Below are 25944 nucleotides of genomic sequence, written 5' to 3'. Positions count from 1 at the left end.
ATGTTATTGTTAACTTGTTATTGCTATTTGAATTTTCTAAATTGCTAATTTATTGAAGGAGAAATAAATCAATCCTGGAAAATAGCAAATGTTAACAAGGCCATCCTTTTGTGACACAAAGGAAACTATAAATGGCTCGGCAAGCGTTCCTGTGGTTGTATCCTAATACCGTTGCTCCAAGTGAAAGTACAGCTGTACGGCATAAAGACAGTCCTAGCTTTCGAACCAGAATTTCCAAACTTCCTTTTCGTATAGTAGAAAAACGCCGACACGATAGTAGAAAATAAGCGATGGAATCCTGCTCATTGCAGCAGTAACATCCAGGAGATACCACCGCCGGACCATGTAAATGATATCCCGAATTATCGATTAGGACACCTTTGTCGGTTCCAATAACAATGCGCGAAGACGAGCTTTCTGGTTCTTTATTTTTCTTTCCCCCGCGCGGCCGCGGATGCGCAGAGGCGAGCGACATCTGGTGGTACTGCAAGGAACCCAGCAGAGATCGCGGCGTGCGTCTCCCACTGTGATTGGTTGACTACCAACGGGCAACACAACATGCATTGGAGGACACCGGCATAGATGTTCGCTGTAAAAAGAGAACTTCGGCTCCGTAGCGTAGCTACGCTTCCACCGAAAGTTGCTGTATAGCATAGTGCACACCAGCTAAAGCTGACCACCTTTCTACCTATTTTCGAACAAACTGTCCCTTTCCCTACACCGGCGCAGAATTACCACACGAGGCATAATATACGCATTGTTTAACAAAACACTCCGAGTTGAAGATTTATAGCCGCCTGCACCTCGGACATTTCCCTGCATAGTCAGGTGCCTTTGCTTGGGAACGAGAGCCACGGTGCGCAGTTCCTTGCTGTGGGCACGTTGTATCGTTTTCGATGAAGAAGAAGAAACGCCGCCCTGAGCATCGCACCGACGATCGCGGAGTTCCACTGACGCTACCTGCCGACGCCCCTATGGAACAACCGCCAAGTAACCAAGACCTCTTCCGCAAAGCGCACTCCGCGTCTGAGAACCAACCTCAGCATTTGCAAGTCGTCACCAGCGACGCGCCAAATAAGCCATCGACAGCGACCCAGCAGTACCCGATCACGTTGTCTCCTTCGCCGCCACCAGTGCGAGAGATTGTGCTGGTGCTCAGGCCTCCAGCCCCCGCGAACCCCCCACAGAGTCACCGTCAAGCCACAATGCCACCAGCCGACCACCAGTTCCAGCTACAACGTAGCCGGGTAGAAGTGATGCCGCAAGACGAGAGAGTATGCATCCAGCTCTGGGTGCTTTGGGCAGCCCTGACATTACCTCTCGTTTTCTCCATGTGGCTGTTCCTGGTGCCGTTCCTGGTCAACAGCAACACAACACTGCTACCCGCTGAACCGCCCTTCGGGGGTCCAACGTCAGTAACCTCAGTGCCCGTTACAATGCCCGCAGCCATTCCGGCAGCCTGCATGAAGCCCCTGACGATAACCGCGTTAATAGAGCCGATAATGGTAAACCCCAACCCATCCCTTAGCCCCTCAACACAATCGCCGAGGCCTTTCTTCTGCCTTTATAGGAACATCGCTGTCAACTTCAGCCGCAATTACAGCACGGCCGGTACCAACTTCGACTTCACGTTCGAGGCGCTGCGCTTCGATCTATGCCACTACGTCATCTATTGGTCGGTGGGCATCGATAACGGAAACACCACCAGCCGGCTGCCCAGCTTCGACCAGCCGCATGGCCTCCACCAGCTGAGGAACATCGTCGACAGCCTCGGGTTCTCCAATGTCAAGATCCTACTGGCACTGGGAGGATACCCGGAGGACGGGCCGCACTTCTCCAAGCTTGGCCAAGACCCCGTCACCCTCAACAGACTAACGGCGAACGTGGTGGACGCCATGCACACTTTTCGTCTTGACGGCGTGACCGTGCACTGGGTAGACCCTGGGGCCAGTTGCGGGGGTCCAGACGACCAGGGAGCCGTCGCCTTGCTGTTGCGCATGCTTCGGCAAGTCTTCGATAACAACGGCATGGCACAGGCCTTCGTGACTGCAATGCTCAACGGGCGCGATTCCGTAGAACGCCTCATGTTCACTTCCAAGGACGTAGTCAACTATTTTCTTCTCACCGATCACCGCCGGTATCAAAACGTGTCGAGCAGACCCTACGAAGAATGCTCCAGTTTCACTAACAACATGGTCCTGACGCTGCGCCATTACGTCAACAGCGTGCTAGGGCTGCGGCTTGAGCAGATATGCGCCGCCGAACGCACGGCCGCCCCCGCGCTCGACGGTAACATCGACATGGCGAGGGGGCAGTTCATCCCGTCGCAGGGGCGCGAGTTACGGTGGGCCCCCATTTACGAAGCTTGCGGCAAGCCGCGCTTCTGCAGGGCGGAGGGAGTCTCGCAGTCGTGCGTCGTGCACTATACCAACTGGTGCTTCCGCCCAAACTCGACGAACCTCCAGGCCGCCACCCTATACTTAAACGACCTCACCTCCACGTTGCTCGATCGATCGATTAGCAGCTGGTACCCACCGACGAACGACAAGCCGTGCGCCTTCGCCACGTTTATCGAGTACGACAACTACGCCGGACAGTGTGGCAGTCGCTACAGTCCTCATCTACTTCTGCGCCAGCTGTGCTTCGGTACGCTTGGCAGGTCCATACATAACGGGTCCATCCAAGACGCCGCACCGCTGTACGATCCAGCAAACTGCTGACTGATGCGCGGTTCACATTTTCTTTTTCTTTTGTTTTTTTCGTCGCGCATCTAGTGAATACAGAGGTGTCACTGACACCTGATTATAATTAAAAAGAGCTAGCCCGCTTGTGGAAGTTTTTCGCCTGTCTCTTAAACACTACACGACTTAGAATTAAGCTCAACTGCGAGAACTCTCATCTGTCCCGTTCATATCGTTTCCCAGCCATATGCGTTTCGTATGGCTGCTGCTGCTGCTGCTGCAAGGGGAGAGAGTACACACAAGGGTTATACATAATTATAATACATATGTGAATACATATACAGTTGAACGCTGAGGCAAGAAGCAGAATTACAGGCTGCTTCGAGCAATGAACAAAAATATTTGAATTAATTCATTCTGCCACCGTTTGTTACTTAAACTTTTCGTATAATTCGACCAAATCTTTTTGCTCTCGCAAAGGCCAACAGGCGACAGTGTATTTTTTTCCCTTGTTAAAAGCGTTCGGACCCTTCATTTACGGCAATAAAAAAAAAAGTGGGAAGTGTTATGGGACAGTGGCACCAGATTATTTTCCTTCTGGAGAGTATTTCGAAAAGCTCCACACAGCATTTAAAACAGCAGCAGTGAACACAGCATTAAGAAAAAAAGACGCGAACTAATCCGACCATCGAAAGTACCAGCGCCTGCAGTGCCAAATTCGCAACAGCTGCCAGTGAAAGCAAGCAACCCAAGTAGAGCTTTCTCGTCAGGTTTCATCGGCGCGCATGACATTTATTTGCGGTCCGTTAGTCGAAAGCAATGTCGGAAAGCGGTCGGGGACTGCAGCAGCCTTGTACGTCGTCACTTCCGCTGGAGCCGCTGGGAGAGAGAGAGAGAGAGAGAGAGAGAAAGGCGATATATGGAAGATTGTACACTTACATAATTTAGTTTCGACAGATTTGCGCATATTTTATTTTTGACCGCACGGGTTGTCATACGGCATTTTAGGTAAATGCACAATCTTCGTAAAGAAGATGCGTCCGTGGCCTTTGGAACTTTCCTTTTATTTTTTTTTTCTTCCGTGACTTTTTCTCCCTAGACGCATCCATTGCAGATTTCTTTTTTCATTTTCATTTTCATTTCGTTCACTTATTTATCCAAAGTTCTTTGTACAGGATGAATTTGCTGGTCAATCGAAGCACGCAGTGCTTGTAAAATGACCAGGCCAGCTGGTGAAACAACATATTAAATTCATATTACCACAATTAATACATTCTCTCGCATATATACACTGAACACCGTCCAGTGCATGAAACAAAAAATAACAAGCATTTTGAGTTCCTGTTTTTTTCATTACACAATGTTGTCAAGAAAAACATCAAAGTCAAAACATCAAAGCGATACCTAAATACACCAGTCACTTACAGGACTACAACTCAATTCTTCAAACTGCTGACTTCAATATTATACACTGGTATCGAAGCATGATCACAAACAAAAGTTGAAAACAAGGGCGGTAAACAATTCCATGTGAGTCAACTGGCTTTACGTACGAAGTGTTTATTGAGCTTGCACACCATTTTCTGATCGCTTTATTCATTTTTCGTTTCGTGTTTATTGTACATAATTCGTCACTCAATTGATTAAATACTGCAGGAACATAGTATTTTCGGGTTCTTTTTCCATAGTAAGTGTAGACACGTGGTTTCACGCACCTCTCAGTTTGTCGCAATGTCACGTTCTTTTTTACGGCAACCCTAAATTCTTTGCTGAAGTAGTGATTCTTCAAAATTACGTAATTAAATAGTTCTTTCACTGGTAGTATACCCTGGGCTTGGTATTTTTCCCTTTTACCTGGCGCTGTCTAACGCTGTACCGTAGGTTATGCTCTTGACTATTTTACGAATTACACGATTAATTTCTTTGTTGCTTTTTGTTTTCAGAGCAAGTGCCGTATAATGTAATGCCATACATAAGTCTAGCGCCTTAAATACAGTAAGCTTTACTTTAAATGGAGCTCTGCCTCGAAGGTGATACATCATGGCAGCAATTGATCTTAGCTTTTTACATATGTGTTTAACGTGACTATTCCAATAATGCGTCTAGGGACACTGGTCTAGGTGCACTGCTTACTCCCAAGAGCACTTTGGGGCACCTCGCATAGACTTCAGGTGCTGGGCCCCAGGCTCAGATTGCGGAAGGTGCAAGGACCGCCCCCTCAAGCAGTCCTCCACGCCTTCACACACGGCCGGCACTTTGATTCATTAGTACGGTTTGTTCGAGCCACATTCCCGCCGTCGAAGCCGCCGTCGTGATGTCCCGCTATAGACGGCGCATGCGCGGATCGCGCGCGGAGGTTTAGAGCATACATGTTTCCTAATAAAGCGACTAGAGGGAACCGTGGTGCTTCGATCCTTCAGTTTCCAGGGCAATGATAGTTATACAGTGCAGGGATTAGATCTTCGTGCTTGTGGCTTTGCGTACTACGCTTTATCTGTCAGATTTATGTTATGCTTTAATGTCGGAACCCGGGCCCCTAGCCCTCCACCCTGGGTTACTGCCCTGTGGTTTCCTGCCGGTCTCACCTCGTGCGTCATAAATGAGCGACTCCTCCAATGCTACACCGGCGGCGCCCCCCCCCCCCCAGCACGCCAGCGTTGTGAGAAGCCTGGCAGCCGCCAGGGTGCTGTTTCTTCTGCTAATCATCAGTCGCTTTACGAGCTGCGTCAAGCTAGTATGTCGCACCGTCCGAGGAGTTCAAGCACAGTGCTAACCCTCGCTATCGCTGACATTGCTTCGCCTTTCGAGCAAAACTGCCATTTTTTTTTTCATTTACAGTAGATTGACCAACGTCACCAAAAAATGACCGCAACGAAACTTCACATTGGCTTATATACTATAGTTTACATACTATAGAAGCAATGTCAGGAAAAGCCGCGGGGCAAGTAATTGTTTCATATGATCAACAGCTATGGCAACCAATGCATAATTAGCGGGTATGACGTAAATCCCGTACGATGGCACCCGAGATGTGTTCAGCGCACCGCAGACGCCTCCAAATCTCGGAGGTCATGAAACAGCACTGGATCTCAACGTTCTGGATATCGCGTTGTTTTCGGCGAGCAGTAATTGCGGCGTTTATTTTTAATCGATGCTGAGACCCTTGCGGTGCATAAATATAAACATTGCATTAGATTACGCGTTGCATCAGATAAAAGTAAACTCAACTGGACGCATCGCGGTCAGTTGTACAGCATTTAATTAACCGCTTCACTAAAGCTTCGCTTCACATATTTCCAACATGTGCGTTGGATGTGCGTTTTATTGCGATAACAATTATATGGACGTTTCTGCCGTCGGCGTCGCCGTGATGTTCCGTATAATGTCTCAGAGTGATAACCCCGTCGGCGCGCGCCGTATATGCTGTATGTGCGAGTGAAAGCGCGCGAGGGGAGCCGACGATCTCGGCTCGGACTGGTTTTGGCAGGCGGCATGACAACGTGACGACAACGGCGACGACGCGACGCTGTCGGCCCGGTAGAAAGCGTGAGACGCTGTCCTCCAACGCGCCCCCTACACGCCTTAAAAATCACGCAGATCCCACGTACATACTGTGGGAGTCTAACGGAACCTGTGGTGAGACAGCAAAACGAAACCACGGATCTTCACAAAAAGACGCACAGTGGACTTCGGCGAGCCCGTAACCGTCAGTCCAGGCGGCGACTAAAACGCGACACAGAGCTACTACCGATCTCAGCATCTAAGCCTTTGGACGCTACAAAGCTACCACGCGAGATTACGTGCGTCCAAGGCCTGCCTCTCTGTGACGTCGGCGCCACGTGAGCGCCTACCAAACCACTTCGAGACTCTGGCACAACCCTGTTCGGTCCGTGACCTTACTTCCTCTTCGCCTGCTCCGCCTCCGCGAGAACCTCTCTACTTCAGTGGGCCCCAGGCAGTCTATTCGCTGTAAAGCCTCGTGTATAGGCGACAAAGAGACCAATAATGTACACCGAATCTCGGGATAACAAGAATTGGGCAGTTTCGCCCGAACGGCGATGCACTGATATATCGAGAGCAACATATACGCCGTTGCGCTGAAGCTCCTCGGACGGTGTTCCAAGAACACGCGGGGAAGACATGCTGTCGTGATACAGCACGCAGGGCAATTGTCGCTGCGTATCAGAAACAGCGCCCTGGCATTTATCGGGCGTCTCAGGATGCTGGCGCGACGAGGAGCGGCATTGCAGGCTGTACCTCGGTGGCGCGCAAGGTGAAACCGAAGGGAAACTGTCGGCGTTCGTACCATAAAGTTTACCGCACGCTGCCCAGCTAAACCAGTGTGTGCACCACAATGTGGTCTGCACAACCGCTGCTCAGCAGGAACGATGGTTTGCATGCGCTGGTTTGCCGGGATTAGCATTAGGAGGAGCGTCAAAGTGGAAAATGAATATGTTTGTGAAGTGTGTGAAGCCGGTCACGTGTGTGTGTGCGTGTGCGTGCGTGCGTGCGTGTGTCTGTGTGTGTGTGTGTGTGTGTTTGTGCGTGCGTGCGTGCGTGCGTGCGTGCGTGCGTGCGTGCGTGCGTGCGTGCGTGCGTGCGTGCGTGCGTGCGTGCGCGCGCGCAGCAACTGACAGTGGTTTCCTCAGGACCTTATTGGCTCCAGACCGCGATCAGCTGCACCTCGCTCCTCGAAAAAGGCAGGACGTGTGTCGAGTGAGCTGCTGAACACCACCTCGCAATGTAGTTTAAATGCGGTTTGATGATGATGTGTAGTGTTTTATGGCGCAAGGGCCAGGTTTGGCCAAAGAGCGCCATGACGAGTGGTAGTGTTAACGATGTATTATGGATGATGCGACTTGGCTGTAAAGTGGCCTAAAAATAGTCGCTGTAAAGTGCGTAAAATCTACGTGCTATAAAATTATGGCGATGATTAATGACGAATACTAGGAACATTAAAATCAATCGTAGGAGAATGATGCAAAATAGAAAAATATAGGATGGTAAAATTACTTGGAGCACTGCTGCCTCGCCAGAGCCCTTGAAGCACAAGGGCCTAGAGGCATGTGCTGTATGAAAGAGCTATCACAGCGGCATCCTCTGAAGAGAGGACCCGCTACGAACATGTGGGGCTAACAACATGCAAGACAACATCTTTCAGAAAACTTAGGACTGTGTTGGTGTTAAGTAAAGGTTCTGGGCCGAGTAGCATTACGGGATGTAGAGGGATGTGCTGCCGGTATGCTAGGGAAGAATGTTTCCTTCTTTCAGATTCGGCTTCCCGACACTCCAGGAGGACATGGAGGACGGTCAGCCTCTCCCCGCATCTACCGCAGGTTGGAGGCTCGTTTCCCGTGAGTAAAAAGTTATGTGTGCCAAAAGTGTGTCCTATTCTTAGACGGCAGAATAGGACATCTGTCCGGCGGGATTTTGTTACAGGAGGCCAGAAACCTAATTCTGGCTTTATTACATGCAGTTTATTATTTATTTCTTCGTCCCACATGCGTTGCCAGTGGTTTCGTAGTTTCCTTCTTAACAAAGGCTTCAGGTCTGTGACAGGGACCGAAGCAGTAGGGTTAACTGCATGCAAGGAAATTGATGTGGCCATCTGGTCGGCTAGAACGTTTCCCTCGATGGATGCCCCTATGTCCAGGCACCCAGCATATAATCACATGTTGGTTAGATATGTATGCTTTACATAGTGCGGAGTAGAGTTCAATAAATACTGGATTTTTGTGATTACAGAAAGACATCAAGGCCTTCACAACACTGAGGGAGTCCGTATATATAACTGATTTCTGGAGTTGTGATTTATTTACATGCTTTACGGCCGACAGCAGTGCGTAGCCCTCAGCCGTAAAGATACTAGTCTCCGAATGCAGTACGTCGGATTCCGAGAAGGATGGACCGACGGCTGCATAGGACACCCCGTCGTGTGACTTTGATGCGTCTGTGTAGAACTCTGTGCAGGAGTATTTGTGCTGGAGTTCCCGGAAATGCATTTGGATTTCAATCTCTGGAGCATACTTTGTGACTTCCACGAAAGATATATCGCATTGTATGAGCTGCCACTCCCAAGGAGGTAGCAGATTGGCTGGATGCATTAGGCGAAGCTCGAGGAGTGGAACGTGCATTTCTTCACTAAGCTCCCTCACATGCAGCGAGAAAGGCTGTCTTACGGAGGGACGATTGCGAAAGAGTGTAGCATATGTCATGTCATTAATGGTATTAAAACAGGGATGTTGAGGATTTGAGTGGACTTTCAGAACATATGTTTGGCTGATGTATGTTCTCTGCAGATGAAGTGACCACTCATTTGATTCTACATATAAACTTTGTATGGGACTCGTTCTGAAAGCGCCAGTGGCCAGTCGGATTCCTAGATGGTGGACTGGGTCTAGCATCTTTAGTGCGCTCGGGGCGGCAGAGTGATAAATCACGGCGCCATAGTCTAGTCGTGATCAAATGAGGCTTTTATAGAGAGTCATTAAGCACTTCCTGTCACTACCCCATGTAGTCTGGGATAGAAGTTTAATTATGTTCATTGTTTTTAGACATTTTTCTTTAAGATGTTTAATGTGGGGGACGAAAGTGAGTCTGTAGTCAAGTATGACACCTAGAAATTTGTGTTCTTTGTTTACAGGTATCTGTTGTCCGTGCAGTTCTGTGCAAGGATCTGAGATAAGTCCTCTCCTTCTTGTAAAAAGAACACAAGAGCTTTTGTTAGGATTGATCTTAAATCCATTCCTGTCTGCCCACATTGACACCTTGTTCAGGCCATGCTGTACCTGTCTCTCGCAGACTGCGAGGTTACAAGATTTGAAAGCTATTTGAATGTCGTCCACGTAGACAGAGTAAAAGATGGCAGGTGGTAATGAAGCACGAAGCGTGTTCATCTTCACGATAAAGAGCGTGCAGCTGAGCACGCCTCCTTGGGGTACACCCGTTTCTTGCGTAAAAGGATGTGAGAGTGCATTGCCGACTTTTACCCGGAAGGTACGATTTGACAGATAGCTTTCTATTATATTAAGCATATTACCGTGGATGCCCATTTCTGACAGGCTCTTAAGACTCCGTAACGCCAAGTTGTGTCATACGCCTTTTCCATATCGAGAAATATCGATAGGAAGAACTGTTTATGTATAAATGCGTCCCGGATATTCCCTTCAACACGTACGAGATGATCGGTTGTGGAGCGCCCTTCTCGGAAGCCGCACTGATAAGGATCAAGCATTTTGCTCTGTTCAAGGAAATGAATGAGTCACCGATTTATCATTTTTTCAAACACCTTAGAAATGCAACTTGTGAGGGCTATCGGGCGGTAACTTGCCACTGAGGAAGGGTCTTTGCCTTGTTTCAAAACAGGGACCACAGTGGCTTCCTTCCACGCACTTGGAAGGTACCCTGCATCCCAGATGGTGTTGAAAAGTGTGAGTAGTGTAAGTTGCGTATCATTGTGTAAGTTTTTGAGCATTTCATACATGATTCTATCAGATCCTGGAGGCAGCTCTCAATTCGGCAATACTAAAAGGACGGTTGTAAGGTTCATTCTCTCGACATTTTCTTGTTAATGGCTTACGTTCTTCTACTTGTTTATATTTCAGGAAAGGATTGCGGATAATGATTTGAGCTTGATACACTCTCAAAGTGCTCCCCAAGTGAGTCGGCCTGATCTTGCAGTGTATCGCCCTGTGTATTTACTAGAGAGAGTGAATATGTTTGCCGCCCTCTAATCTTATTAACCCTGTTCCAGGCTTTGGCCTCATCTCTAAACGAGTTAATACTCGATAAAAACTTGTGCCAACTTTCTCTTCTGGCCTGTCGGCGGGTTCTCCTACCTTGGGATTTTACTTTTTTAAAGTTCACAAGATTTTCTGCAGTGGGCGAAGCACGTAGCAACCCCCACGCTTTGTTCTGATTCCTACGTGCGAGTCTGCATTCATCGTTCCACCACGGGACATGCATTTTGCATGCCGAGCCATTTACTTCACGTATGCATTTAGATGCGGTATCTATTATGACGGCTGTAAAATACTGCACAGCAGCATCGATTTCTAACGAGGATATGTCATCCCATGATATACTAGTTAAGATTCGGAATTTCTCCCAGTCTGCTGTGTCAATCTTCCACCTAGGAGCCTGTGGTGGATATTCCTTTTGTTTAATAAGTGTTCTTAATAGTATGGGGAAGTGGTCGCTTCCGTAAGGATTGTTGGTAACTTCCCATTCGTGTTCAGGCAGTATGGACGGGGAAACTATGCTCAGATCAATTGAAGAAAAGGTATTGTTTGCAAGACAGTAATATGTGGGTTTCTTCTTATTCAGAAGGCACGCACCAGAAGAAAAAAGGAACTGTTCAACGAGACGACCTCGCGCATCGATACGAGAGTCTCCCCACAGGCTGCTATGTGCATTGAAATCGCCAAGAACAATATAAGGTTCTGGCAATTGATCTATAAAGGATTGGAATTCATGTTTCGTTAATTTGTAATTTGGGGGTATGTAAAGAGAGCTAATGGTGATGAGTTTGTTTAGGAGAACCGCACGAACCGCCACTGCTTCAAGGGGCATTCGTAGCTGTAAAGGTTGACACGCTATGCTTTTATGAATAAAAATGGCAACACCGCCTGATGATATTACAGCATCATCGCGATCTTTGCGAACCGTGACATACGGTCGGAGAAAGTTTGTGTGTTGTTGTTTTAAGTGTGTTTCCTGTAGACACAGCACTTTTGGATTGTGTTTTTGGATAAGCTCTTGCACGTCATCAAGGTTCCTAAGAAGACCTCTGACGTTCCATTGAATTATTGGTGTATCCATATTGGAAGTAAATAGGTGCTGTGTATACGGAAACAGAAGTATTAATTACAGAGATTTCAGGGCTTAGGTTCCAAAGCTCTTTCGAGGCCCTGTAACCGGGGTTTCGCTCTTCTTGAAGCGTTCGAGGGAGCCTCGCCGCTCCTTAGGCGCTTGGTGCGCCTTGAAGATAGGTGTACTGTCCATTGCCTCTTGTGAGGCGCCGGACACGTGCTCTTGCGAGCGAGAACTTTCCCGAGAAAGTCTCGCCTTGGACGGCAAGACCCCTACGCCCACCAGCCCGGAGGTCGATGGGGCTCCCTGAGGGATCTGGCTGCGCCGGCTGTTGCCAGCGCTGGAAGAGGCCGGGGAGGTTGGGGCCGTCTCGGCTGCGCCCACCTTCGGGGTTGGTAGTCCCTGCTGCGTAGTTGGTGGAGCAGCGCTATCTGCGACCACCGTGGGGCAGATGGCGTAACTGCCGACTCACTGCTTGTGGGTCGGACAGCCGCCGGAGGCCGTTGTGACGCTGCCCCCTGACGCGCCACTTCGGCAAAGCTTTTCTTTGGCAGGTATGCTACCCGCCTTCGTGCCTCTTTGAACGATATATTCTCGTTTACCTTTATCATTACTATTTCTTTTTCCTTCTTCCACGAGGGGCACGACCGCGAGTAGGCGGCGTGATCCCCGTCACAGTTTACACAGTGGAGAGAGTTCTTACAAGCTTCAGTGGCGTGTTCAAGGGCACTGCATTTCGCACATGTTTGGCGGCCCCGGCAGCTCTGCGAACTGTGGCCGAAACGCTGGCATTTGAAGCATCTTAGGGGATTTGGCACATATGGTCTGACACGGAGCTTGATGTACCCAGCCTCTACAGACTCGGGCAGAATACTTGAACCAAATGTGAGTATTAAGTGGTTCGCTTGAATTTCTTTTCCATCCCTTCTCATCCTAATTCTTCTCACATTGACAACATTCTGCTCACTGAAGCGCTCCAGGAGCTCAGCCTCTGTCAGCTGGAGCAAATAATCATCCGAGACAACGCCGCGGGTGGTGTTCAGAGTACGGTGTGGAGTTACTGTCACGGGAACATCTCCAAATGATACTAGACCTGGCAACTTTTCGTATTGTTTCTGATCATGCAGCTCTAACAGGAGATCACCACTTGCCATCCTTGATACCTTGTAGCCTGGACCAAGGGCATCAGTTAGAGACTTGGAGACTAGAAAAGGGGAAATGTTTCGTACTTGTTTATCGAATTTTTCTGAGTGGATCACATGGTACCGTGGGATGTTCGGTCTTTGACGTCCAAGGAACTGGAAAACTTCATCGGTGCGCCCTCTTTTATGAGGGCGATCAGGAAGCGGAGGGAAGGAGGTTGCCATAAAGGAATTGAATTTTCGGCAATAACGCCAGCCACCCTCCCTACAAGGGGACAAGGGGAGCCCTACAAGGGGACGTTACAGGGACTGTAAAAACACATCCTGCAAATGCCAGCTGTACGTTATCACTATAACCAAATATGAGATAACCTAGGTTGGTTATTCACACAAGGTTAACCCTTGCTGCCTGGAAAATTAGAAGTGAGCGGAAGCTAGGAGAAGACAGGAAAGATGGAAAGTGAGAGAAAGACGAAGGTTGGAGGCAGAGCGAGAGACAGGAAAAGGCAACTACCGATTTCCCCCGGGTGGGTCAGTCGGGGGTGCCGCCTACGTGAAGCCGAGGCCAAAGGGGTGTGTTGCCGCCGCCGAGGGGCCGTAAAGGTCCAAACACCCGGCATTGGCTCAACCCCCAGAATCCTCTTTTCCCCGGATACGGCTAAGCCGTGCACGGCTACATGCGGGAGGGTCCAACCCCCATGTGCTCGGGTACGTGGTGTCGCAACACACCAAACGCCTGCTGACGCAGACGCCCCTGCGGGCAACGCGGTTTAAATCGTGGATCCGAAACCTAAAGGAGGTGCGAGAGTAATGCTGGTGCGTTTCTTTCGCACTGACCGCTAAATCACCAGTGATTTTCATTTTTTGCTGTCAAACGCGCTGCGCTCCTCCCGCGTCTGCATAGCGAACCTCTAAGCTTAGACACACGTGCCACACCTGTGCCGTCGATGCCGTGACAGCACGGCGACGGCGCCAAAGCACCTTGAGTGTCCGTATAATTAACATTGCAATAAGAAAAAGAAAATGGTGAGCCGAGCTTATAACGTACGGTTTCTAAAGAATGACGAAGGAGGAATGACGTCGATGGAACGACAAAGACAAAAAGATGGAGGACGCTTAAGCTTCGCCTTTAAAAGTAGAACGCGAAAGCATTCAAAGACGCCCGACTGCTTCTCACACTTCCCGGCAACTGGATCGTATGTAACCGTAATGTTTACTGGGAAACGCTGGCCGCGAACGCTATGCACGAAGGTGGACTTTGTGATTGAAACGCGGCCTCTTGCGTGGGCCACAATGCGGCGGAGGCGATAGCCATCTGGAGGTATTGCGAGGAACCGGGTACGCCGCTCCGTGGCCCCCGCGATACTCACGCGCCGGCGCGCACAAATGGCGGACGCCGTGGCCGGTCTATGAATGGTAGAAACGTTGAAAAGGGGTTTCTTTGAGTTCTCGCGTAACAGAATTATGTTTTCTTGTATGGTCAAAATTACAGACCGACGCTATCATGTCTGTAGGTTGTGTGTAAGTCGCACTTTACGATTTTTCTACGTATTTTAGCTTGAGAAAGTCAATTAGTTCAGTATCTTCCTTGCGCCACGTGGAGGGCCTGGGTATTGGCGGTTCACAAATCTTTTTGCCGAAACGACGTCCGACGCTGGACGCTAACACCATATTTTCTGAAACACGGGGGCCTCAACGCTTTCGCGTTAATATGACGACGTTGGCTTGACGACAATGGGGTGATGTTACTGAAGTGATGACGGCAAATGACAGCGTGACGACGATGGCATGAAGACGACGGAGACTCACAGCATGCAGTGCACGTCAGAATTTTGCGTGATAATTGCTATCACCTCAGAAGCCCCAAGTCCAGTTCACAGAAAATAAAAAGAACTTGGTCACTTTCTTTCTGTCCAAGGAGATACATCAAAACCAAAGAACACAATAAACAATGAAATGTCATTTTAGTTAAATATGAATTAGTGTAGCAATTAATTATTAGTGATTGCTGCGCTGAGCTACCTACAACTGAAACTTCGCTCCAGCCTGTCAAAAACGCGGCTATGGGTTTAAACATACTGAGGCCTTCAACTCGGCGTATCAAAGCATGTTTGGCGTTGCAAGGTCCATAATCGACATTTCACGCAACGAGTAAACGACACGAGCCCGTACATCTGCCGCTGGGCCTCGGCGACGGACACGTGCCCGGACGACTTGAACAAGAAGGACTCCGCGCTGGTCACGCCTCCGTAAGCGGCGTCCTGCTCCAAGATGTCCGCGTCGAAGTCCGGCGGAACGGAGTAACGGTAGATGTCGGCCACGATGCCCTGCTGGCTGCTGGGCAGGCAGGTGGCGGCCAGCACCATGCCTCCCAGTGCGGCCAGGTACAGCCGGTACATCCACGTGGCCAGGCGGCACGAGAAGCACAGCACGAACGGCCACGACAGGGGCATCAGCAGCAACACGGCGGTCACGGCCGAAAACTGCGCGCCCCCAGAAGGCGGGTGGGCCAAGGAATTAGAGGGTATACACTAACGAGAAACGAACCCTCCCGGCTTTCACTGACCGTGGCTGCCGCTGTCTTGCAACATACACAACACGCACGACATGGAGGAAAGATTACGATCGTGTTGGAACATCGGATGGAATTACGGATGGAACACCGGTCTCCTGGCAATTACGGACAATTACGGATGCAACATCGATCTTCTGGAAGAACACCCCGATGATGTAACTATCAGGCCACAATTACTTTTAATGCAAACGTCCCTTTGCGAACTCTCCAAGACGTTTCTGAGAGTAGCTGCGGTCTTGCTAAATATATTTGTATACAAAAGTTACACGAAGTGGCTCATTGTATTCTGATCACGTAAGTCCAGCTCTGTTCCGATAAGAAAAAAATAACTCTACATAAAACTTGCACGCCTGTTCGCCTACAGGCATCTCTAAATCACACCGACCTGTTAATGGAATGGCAAATTATATTTAACGTATTCCTTGATATCCTTTGCCTTCTTTCATTTAACCACTCAGTATGTGCCACTGGATTCTTGGCCACTCTTCCAGAAATGACATGTCTAAATATGTAAGATTCCTACATAAAGCATGAACATATAATGTCGGCTTATAGACATCTTAATGCCCACTATTAAAGTTAATTACATTTCACGAATTTTTTTAATTATTATTATATAACCGTTTGGTACGCACCCCTGGGGGTGTACCCGTTCTTGGCCAGTCACCCAGAATGAGTATGTACTACTGTGACATAAGAGGTACAGAATCTCTAAGTGTTGCTTGATACGTGTCGTGCGATTCTGTGCAAAGAACTGTCATCACCAAATTGCACGCATCACCATTAGCTGTAATGTGTTAATTACTTTGATTGGTCCTGCTTTCCTTTTTTTCTTTATTGTGGTGTATCTGCGCGGTACGGGTTCGTCTGGGGGACAGCTACAAGCCAACACTTTCCCACACAGCACGAAATACCATCTCATTTGCCCCACACTTTACGAATACGACTGCAAATTCTGCCACACGCCAAACACCCCGTACCACATGGTATGGGAATGCGACCGAAACACCAACATCCTCCACAGGGTAACAGCGCCAAATGACGGATAAGTAGAGGAACACGCACCAGCGCTGTTCCCGTGTAGAGTATGTACCGACTAGCCAAGCCGCCACGGTGCTGCAACAACATCCCTCGATCCCCAACCCCGCACCGGAGCAGTGGGAGGCCCAGCTCAGCAGCCTCAACCCTGATGACCAGCGCCAGCTGGTGCATAGAGCAAATCAAGCAGCCAGGTCACATGGCTTCCTGGACTGGGGCCACCCGCCAAAGAAAGGCGACCAAACAACTCATCTGCTCTCAATAAAGTTCAATCTCTATCTTTCTCTGCCATACCTTTAGGCCACAATAGCACGCATATGTCTCTCGCGCGAGCGCCAAGTAACTGTTCGTCACGTCGCGTAGCCCGGAGCACGTGCGCGCAAAAATCACACGCGTGCGACAGCCTCCAATAGAGAAGAGGCACGTGCTCTCGAGCGAGAGCGTTGTGACGAGAGCCGTGTCGCGTCTCTCCGCTACCTTCGCAGACGGTTGCGACGAGCGTTCGTCGCCAAAGGACGCTGCGCGTCTCTGGTCGAGATGTGCCGTTTCGTCGTGGCTGTTGGGCAAACCTTCGCTGCGCGTCTCTGGTGGAGATGTGCCGTTTCGTCGAGGCTGTTGGGCAAACCTTCGCTGCGCGTCTCCGGTGGAGATGTGCCGTTTCGTCGTGGCTGTTGGGCAAACCTTCGCTGCGCGTCTCTGGTGGATATGTGCCGTTTCGTCGAGGCTGTTGGGCAAACCTTCGCTGCGCGTCTCTGGTGGATATGTGCCGTTTCGTCGAGGCTGTTGGGCAAACCTTCGCTGCGCGTCTCTGGTGGATATGTGCCGTTTCGTCGAGGCTGTTGGGCAAACCTTCGCTGCGCGTCTCTGGTGGAGATGTGCCGTTTCGTCGAGGCTGTTGGGCAAACCTTCGCTGCGCGTCTCTGGTGGATATGTGCCGTTTCGTCGTGGCTGTTGGGCAAACCTTCGCTGCGCGTCTCTGGTGGAGATGTGCCGTTTCGTCGAGGCTGTTGGGCAAACCTTCGCTGCGCGTCTCCGGTGGAGATGTGCCGTTTCGTCGTGGCTGTTGGGCAAACCTTCGCTGCGCGTCTCCGGTGGAGATGTGCCGTTTCGTCGTGGCTGTTGGGCAAACCTTCGCTGCGCGTCTCTGGTGGATATGTGCCGTTTCGTCGAGGCTGTTGGGCAAACCTTCGCTGCGCGTCTCTGGTGGATATGTGCCGTTTCGTCGAGGCTGTTGGGCAAACCTTCGCTGCGCGTCTCTGGTGGATATGTGCCGTTTCATCGAGGCTGTTGGGCAAACCTTCGCTGCGCGTCTCTGGTGGAGATGTGCCGTTTCGTCGTGGCTGTTGGGCAAACCTTCGCTGCGCGTCTCTGGTGGATATGTGCCGTTTCGTCGTGGCTGTTGGGCAAACCTTCGCTGCGCGTCTCTGGTGGAGATGTGCCGTTTCGTCGAGGCTGTTGGGCAAACCTTCGCTGCGCGTCTCCGGTGGAGATGTGCCGTTTCGTCGTGGCTGTTGGGCAAACCTTCGCTGCGCGTCTCTGGTGGAGATGTGCCGTTTCGTCGAGGCTGTTGGGCAAACCTTCGCTGCGCGTCTCTGGTGGATATGTGCCGTTTCGTCGAGGCTGTTGGGCAAACCTTCGCTGCGCGTCTCTGGTGGAGATGTGCCGTTTCGTCGTGGCTGTTGGGCAAACCTTCGCTCACACCGATACCCACGGCGTTAGCACACAATAAAAAAGCCAACCTTGCGATGAGAATTAAGAGGAACTAATAATTAAAAGCGAAACACGCAGGGTCGCCGTGACGTCATGGATTTTGCCGGCGTCCGCTGGAGCCAAGTGAATTTTTCATCGGTAGAAATGAACTTACACTGTTTTTGTAAAAGTGCCGCGGACTGAGCTCAGCAAGCCGAAAGAACTTCTATTGATCCACAACGGCCCAAACACGAGAAAATGTTTCCAAATTCCTGACATCACTCCGATGACCTGTCGCTGGGGTATCGGCACGAAATTAAAGAATAGATGAGACTGACCTTCACTTTCTTTTACATTAACCAACTTACCATAATATTAACGAAAAAGAACTTTCGAAGCAATACCTTATCAGCCTAAACTTATTTAGCGTCTCCCTTTAGTGGTCCCTTTGAAACGGATAATTCTACGCCGCGTGAGCATAGTATTCACAAGTCCACCGTCTACCCATCACGCGCGTTCTGGGTGAAGCGCTTTATACAGGGTCTATTGGATTCAGCCAAGTTTCTCTGCACCTTCTGCACCTATTCGCGGTGCACTGCACCTAGACCCTCGATTCCCCGAGGTGCAGCAGTGCACCCCTGCACCCCCGTTGCTCGATTGAACGGGGTGCAATGCAAGGTGCCGCCGCGGTGCACTGCACCCTTGAACCTTGCAGCGGATGGGTGCAGCCCGGCACTCCCTGCACTTTTTCGTTTGAGGTGCCGTGCACCTTTTTCTGAATCGAACAAACCTACTGGCGACGCGCGCAGGCACTACTAGCGCATTTTTTTTTGTCTAAATGCCAATGACAAGTCGAGAACGCAGGAGAGGCCCCCCACACAGAAACATGCTGCGCCTGCTTTCCGGAAGTCCGCGCTCCCGGAAAACAAGAGAATTTCAGCTTGCCTGCAAAACGCGTTAAACTTCACCGAATCGGTTGGGTTGCGCGGACTTACGTTGCAGGGGCCGGAGAAAATCATGGCGCAGCTATCTCAGCGGTGCCGTTGCCCGCGGCCTTGGCCTCCTCAAGTCGACGTGCGCCTCCGGCTGGCTCGAGGTCCGAGGGCAGCAGAACGGCGCTGCCTGGGAGACCGGGCGCGCCAGCGGCTTCTTGGGTGCTTCGGCAGCAATCCACCGTGTCGATACAATTTTGGTCGCGCGCGGGTAAACAAACGCGCCCTGCGGGCGCGATGACGATGGTGTTGGTGACGATGATGGCCTCGATGACTTTGGCGCATACCGACTCACGGAGATTGGTCAAGAGTCAGGCAGACTTTACTAATGTGTTCACGTAATAAATTTTAAAATATGTCATCTTGTTTCATAAATTGAGAGCAATGTATCTTCGTCTTCGCTCTCACGAGCAGAAACACTCTTCTGGATACTGACGATTTCCGCCATATTGACGGATTCGCCATCTTGTCAACTTTGATTGGCCCAGAAGGTGGTTGCGGCCTCTCCGATTGGCTGAAGATGCCGCCATTACAAGACCTGACAATATGGTGGAATTCCAGAATGTCCAGAATAGTATTCTGGAATAGGTAAACGGAGCGCTATTCTTCACATTAGAGAATTTTAGTGTCCGGTATTCCGGCAAGAGCGGGTGGTTTGCCAGATGAGCGGGGGCGTAAACGAGAGTCGCCATATTGGTGGCGCCAGCTGGTGGCGCAAATCTCAACCACCTAAACACAGAGCTAATTACTATATTCTTCTTAGCTGAGGCGCAAATTTTCGACTGCGGCGTAATTGCGAAAGTAATTGTGAACACAATTACGCCACTGCCGAAAATTCGCTTCAGCAGCGAAGCAGAATAAAGTAGGTTACTGCAATTTTAACTCTGTGTTTGCCTGGTAGAGCTCTACAACACCAGCCGGTTGCATCACTTCGGCCGCTCACGTTTACGCCCCCGACCATCCGGCAATCCGCCCAAACCGCCCCGGCTTGCCGGACTAGTCTCTATTGACAAATTCCGCCATGTTGTCAACTCTTACCGACGGCAGGCCTGCTACAGCTCCTTACCTGCTCCAAACGCCCCCGTTGCATTATTCGACAACTCCTAGTAGCCCGGAGCATTTACGGCTTCTTCAAAACACACGCCCAAGGCTCAGGCGATGCACTCGCGCGGCCGGCAGCTCTTCACTCTCCTAGCTTCTCCGACCCATTTCTCCTTCGTCTTGATCACGATTTATTGACATCCCCTTTGACACGGGGCAGTGACAGTCATCTGGCCTGCTTTATTAGGCGTGCTATACATGCTTTTCAATCTAGAAGTTCTGTATACATCTCCTTAATATTGTTACGGGGATGTTGAAAGGATAGAAAGACTATATTTACAATATATATACAGAATGAGTCAGAGTAATTAAGATGGCTGACCACCAACACGCAGCAGCCAGCGTCCTCCGATCTTCTTCCTCTCTTCTTTCATCCTTCCGTAACAGGACCCCGGGTGGCGAAGCGCCGTCTCGGCGCATGGTAGGCGAATTGCGAGCGAAGTATGGCTTCAGCCGCGAAACGTGCGCGACGTCAACAGGCGTCTGACTTGAGGATGCATCAAAGTGTAGCGGCGAAATCTCGTAATTTACGTAAATCTCGTAAGCACCTGGCGCGAACTTAACATCGCGATGGCAGCGATCGTAACGCTCTTTTTGTATATGCTGCGAGGCTAATAAACGAGATCGGGCGACTTGACGTGCCATGTGAGCGCGATCGATGACTTCACGAGCGTACTCAGTTGCAACACGTGGCACAGAAGGGAGGATGGCGTCAAACGGCAATGTGGGGTCGCGACCATACAAAAGATAAAAGGTCGAATATCCTGCGGTGTCATGTCGGGACGGGTTATACGCGAACGTCACGTAAGCTAGCTTGGCGTCCCAGTCGCGGTGATCGTACGAGACCTGCATCGACAGCATCTCTGATTGTTCGGTTGAGACGTTCCATAAGACCGTTCGTTGATGGGTGGTAGGCGGTGGACAACTTGTGCTCAGGGGCACAAGAGCGGAGGAGGTCGTCGACAACTCGAGACAAGAACGAGCGGCCGCGGTCTGTAAGCAACTGTCGAGGTGCACCGTGGTAGAGAATGACGTCGTGGAGGAGAAAATCGGCGACGTCTGTTGCGCAACTAGTCGGCAACGCCTTTGTTATCGCATAGCGTGCCGCGTAATCAGTAGCGACGGCGATCCACTTATTCCCTCTAGTCGTCGTCGTAAAAGGGCCAAGCAGATGAAGGCTTACGCGAAAGAACGATTCAGACGGAACTTCAATTTCGTCCGACAGGTGCCAGGGGAGGTTTCTTCCGGCGCTGACACAATTCGCAAGTTGCGACATAACGACGCACAAAGCGGTAGAGACCCGACCAGAAGAACCGGCGTCGTACGCAGTCGTATGTACGCAAAACTCCAAGGTGTCCCATTGTCGTTGTATCATGACGTTGTTCGAAAACGACGGATCGCAGATCACGAGCAAGGACAAGGAGCAACTCAGGGCCATCAGGGTTGATATTGCGGCGGTAGAGGATGCCGTCATGCAGCACGAACATGTGGCACGTGCCGTCGGTGTGGCCAGATTGCACTCCGGCGATGATGGACTGTAAGGATGCATCGCGTTGTTCAGCGCGCATGTCGGTCACCATCCGTCAAAGCCACCATGCAGGTCACCGGATCATGCACAACAGGATCGGGACTATCCACATGGTGACGTGAGAGGCAGTCAGCGTCCTTGTGGAGGCGTACAGTCTTGTAATGGACACTAAATGAAAATTCCTGGAGCCGCAAGGTCCAGCGACCAAGCCGTCCAGTCGGGTCCCGAAGGGAACACAGCCAGCAGAGTGCGCGATGGTCTGTGACGACCGAAAACATGCGGCCGTACAAATATGGCCGGAACTTGGCCACAGCCCAAACTAAAGCCAAGCACTCCCGCTCGCTGATGGAATAATTTCTCTCGGCAGGTTACAGCAGGCGGCTGGCGTAAGCTATCACGCACTCAGTACCATTCTGCTGTTGGCCGAGAACAGCGCTGATGCCATAGCCACTTGCGTCAGTGTGGGCTTCGGTCGGTGCAGATGGATCAAATTGGGCAAGTATTGGAGGGGTAGTCAGAAACCCGATGAGAGCGGCGAACACATGAGCCTGCTCTGGGTCCCATGAGAATTGCGTGTTCTTCTTTAGAGGATCTATTAAAGGCTGAGCAACATCGGCGAAGTTTTTGATGAAACGGCGAAAGTAAGAACACAGGCCGACGAAGCAGCGCACGTCAGAAGCAGAAGGTGCCACTGGGCAACTGCGTACGGCGCGAACTTTTCCGGATCTGGTTGGACACCGGATGCGTCAACGAGGTGTCCCAACACGGAAATCTGACGGCGCCTGAATTGACACTTCGTGGAGTTCAGTTGAAGGCCTGCTTTTCGGAAAACCGCAAGAATTGCTGCGAGTCGGGTAAGGTGGCTGCCGAACGTGGGAGAAAAACCAATAACATCTTCAAGGTAATAAAGACAGGTGGTACACTTGTAGCCTCGCAGAAGAGATTCCGTCATATGTTCAAATGGCACAGGAGCATTGCATAGGAAAAAGGGCATGACTTGGAACTGATATAAGCCATCCGGCATGATGAAGGCAGTCTTCTCGCGGTCCATTTCATCAGCGAAAATCTGCCAATAGCTGGATCGAAGATCGATGGACAAGAAGTATTTAGCTCCGTGAAAGCAGTCCAAGGCGTCACCAATGCGTGTTAGTAGGTAGACATCTTCTCGCGTGATCTTGTTTAAGTGACGATAATCGATGCAAAAAGGCCAGGTACCATCTTTCTTTTTCACAAGGACGACAGGCAAAGCCCAAGGGCTGGTTGATGGCTCAATGACCCCTTTGCGGAGCATTTTGCCCACTTCTGATTGGATGACTCGAATTCAGCATGCGATACCCGATAGGGACACCGACGAAGAGGATTGGTGTCTCCAGTGTTTAAACGGTGGTGAACAACAGATGTTTGTGGCCTAAAGGCCTGTCACCGAAATCAAAGATGTCACGTTACGATTCAAGCAGAAGTATGTTCGTGGCCTGTGCAGATGTGAGGTCAGGTGCACAGGCTGAAATTCAGAAGTGGTAGAATGACGTCGTTATTATAGTAACCGTGACCAACGCATGCAGAACAGCAACATTCCGGTTCAAAAGCACGTCGATGATGGGGCAAAGTGCATATTCATTGTCAGGAACCTATGGCTGCGCAGTCAAAGTGACGTAAGTAACTCCTTCGGGTGACAGACACACATCGTGAAGCAAGCAGAAGTGCGGTGGGGCCGTGCTAGGCGCATCGGCGAGTTGAGACAGTTCCAGCTGAAGAATGCTGGTAGCGCAGTTGATGAGAGCAGAATGAGCGGATAAAAAGTCCAATCTAAGGATAACGTCGTGAGGGCAGTTGCCGATCAAAGCAAAGAGAACAGAAATAGGGCGGCCGGCTATAATTAAACACACAGTACACATTCCAAGAACCAGCACGCCGCCGTCGGCCACACGAAGCACTCAGGCAGCTGCTGGGGTGAGGACCTTCTTTAAACGTCTACGTAGGCTGGCACTCATCGCTGATACGTGGGCTCCAGTGTCGACGAGTGCTTGGACAGGTACGCCGTCTATTTTAACGTCTATAACACTTCTCCTTGTGGACAGACAGAGGATTTGCTGCGGTAGTTGGCAACGCAGCCCCACCTCCGAGGGCTGCATTTCTTAGTTTTCCAAACGGATGCGGCCAAACGCCACAAGGGATGAAAGGTGGTGTGGCTGCGGCAAACGGGAAGATGGACGACATGTTTGTCGTGAATGAGACTGGTGCCCGTGCGGCGATGGTGAGCAACTGTACCATGTGTTCCTAGCAGAGTTGTCGGCACTGTTAGACTCGGTGGTGGGCGAAACACTGTGGGCATTTGCATCAAAACGGCTCAGGTTGGTCGGCTTGCGAGGTGGTGAGGGCCACGAGTTGCGACAGTATCAGCGATATGACCAATGTGGCAACAGGTAAAACAGATCGACTGGTCGTCCACAGTTCTCCACTCAGTCGGGTTGCGATAACACGGAGAGAAGCGTCGGGCTGGAGCGCAAATAGTAGAAGGGCGTTCATTAGCCCTGAGATTGGCAACAGCACATACAGAATGTAAACCAATGTTTTCAAGTTCCAGGCAAACGATGGCTTGTATGAGAGGAACAGAAAAAGTGGTAGCATCAGGGCTTTGCAAACAGAAAGCTGCGGGCGCCATCGCATCCAGTTCATGTCGAACGATTCGCACCACGTCCTCCGATGGCGATGCATGGTGCTGTGCGGGTTGATCTTCACACGTCGACGTTGCGTCAGCAATGCCCTTAAGCATGTGGCCGACCTTCTCAGCTTCTGTCATGTCGTAATCAGCTTTACGACAAAGTGCCAGCAGGTTCTGGATGTACGAAACATAGGACTCCGTGGGGGATTGGGCACGGGAGGCCAGTTCCTGCTTTGCAGCAATTTTACGGCGGGCTGGTTCGCCAAACAACTCTGTCAACTTCTGTTTGCATTCATTCCAGCTGGTTAGCTCCTCTTCATGGTTTTTGTACCACATCTTTGCCATGCCACTTAGGTAGAACAGGTTAGCTAGCATAAGCGTAGGGTCCCATCTGTTAATTCCACTCATGCGTTCGTACATGGCCACCCACTTTTCAACATCGGCGCCATCGGTCCCGCATGAAAGTTCCAGGGTCCTTGGGTTGCACAACAACCAAAGGTGAAAGCGATGTAGCTGGCGATGATGACGTTTGAGGCGGCAACGACATTGATCCCATGTGCTCACCATCATTCATGGTGCGGACAGTGATGCGACGTCTACTGCGAAGCTCTGTTTCCTGCCGTGGTACCCCGCACCACCCACCAATATGTTATGGGGATGTTGCAAGTATACAAAGGCTATATTTACAACATATATACAGGATGAGTCAGAGTAGCTAAGATGGCTGACCACCAACAACACGCAGCAGCCAGCGTCTCCGACCTTCTTCCTCTCTTCTTTCATCCTTCCGTAACAATATTGTTTCTCTTTCCCAAAACTTATCTACCTTGTACCGCTATCTATGCCTAACGGACTCGGTCATATCAATCTCTTCCCTACTTTTTCTTTTTCACCAACACTCTAAATGCCTCTTGCTCCTGTTAACTGTTGACCCGTTGATGATTCCGTCCTACTTTATATCCAAGCGCTTCCCGAACTCGTGCACTCCGCGACATCTGGAGGAGGGTGCGGCAGAGGGCAACAGTGACACAGGCACTCACATCCCGCCCCGTTTACGGCTTATGATGATCCTTTTTGAATATATCGTTAGTTGCCAACCATAGCTACGTGTTCTAGGCACGGTATCATTTCATACCATTCTCATGTTCATGCGACATCTAAAAGTCACTTCGCCGCCAGTTTCTCTCTCTCTCTTTTTTTTTTGTTTTTGATGTCACTACAAGATAGTGAGATCCCTCATATGCCCATCCCGACTGAAGTCAACTAGTAAGACCGCCTTCAAGGTGTCCAGGATTGTAGTGCCGTCGCAGTGGACCCTCCTACACATTGGAAACACCGATTGTCGAGCGGCAACCTTGGAAAAGATCATGGCCCTCACAAACTGAGCAAACCGATCTGCGCGCGCCCCAATCTTGGAGGCTATTATTATTATTGCAATTATTACTGTTCCTTGTTTTTCTTATTCTATATTTATCTATAACCTTTGGTCGTAGCTATCACCTTATTACGTCTTCTTGTTGCTCAGGTTCAGCAAGAATGTGCCCAGGTAGAACCTTTTGTTCTTCCAGGGTACATAAAGATTTATTGATTTATTGATTGATTATTACTACTTACACTATCTCAAATACTCCAGCAAGTAGAATTTTACACGAGGGGTGGGCAGGTTACGATAATCTTCAGACGGAAAAGTATTCAAAATAATGCATGCGTTGATAAGTAAAAAGA

The 25944-nt window shown here is 50.2% G+C and overlaps 1 protein-coding gene across 1 annotated transcript; it reads right to left on the bottom strand.

Moving 5' to 3' along the window:
• Positions 1–3454: 3454 nt before the first annotated feature.
• Positions 3455–15112, bottom strand: LOC142564657 (uncharacterized). Its single transcript, XM_075675748.1, has 2 exons — positions 14807–15112; positions 3455–3560 (listed from the first exon to the last, which is right to left on the bottom strand). Exons 1-2 carry the CDS (start codon positions 15085–15087, stop codon positions 3488–3490), a joined length of 354 nt encoding a protein of 117 aa, XP_075531863.1. The 5' UTR covers positions 15088–15112; the 3' UTR covers positions 3455–3487.
• Between the last annotated feature and the right edge of the window lie 10832 nt (positions 15113–25944).

This window comes from Dermacentor variabilis, chromosome 11, assembly GCF_050947875.1.
Source record: "Dermacentor variabilis isolate Ectoservices chromosome 11, ASM5094787v1, whole genome shotgun sequence".
Classification (NCBI taxonomy): domain Eukaryota; kingdom Metazoa; phylum Arthropoda; class Arachnida; order Ixodida; family Ixodidae; genus Dermacentor; species Dermacentor variabilis.
Note: the sequence above shows the minus strand (reverse complement) of the source record. Positions and strands in the feature narration are given on the sequence as shown.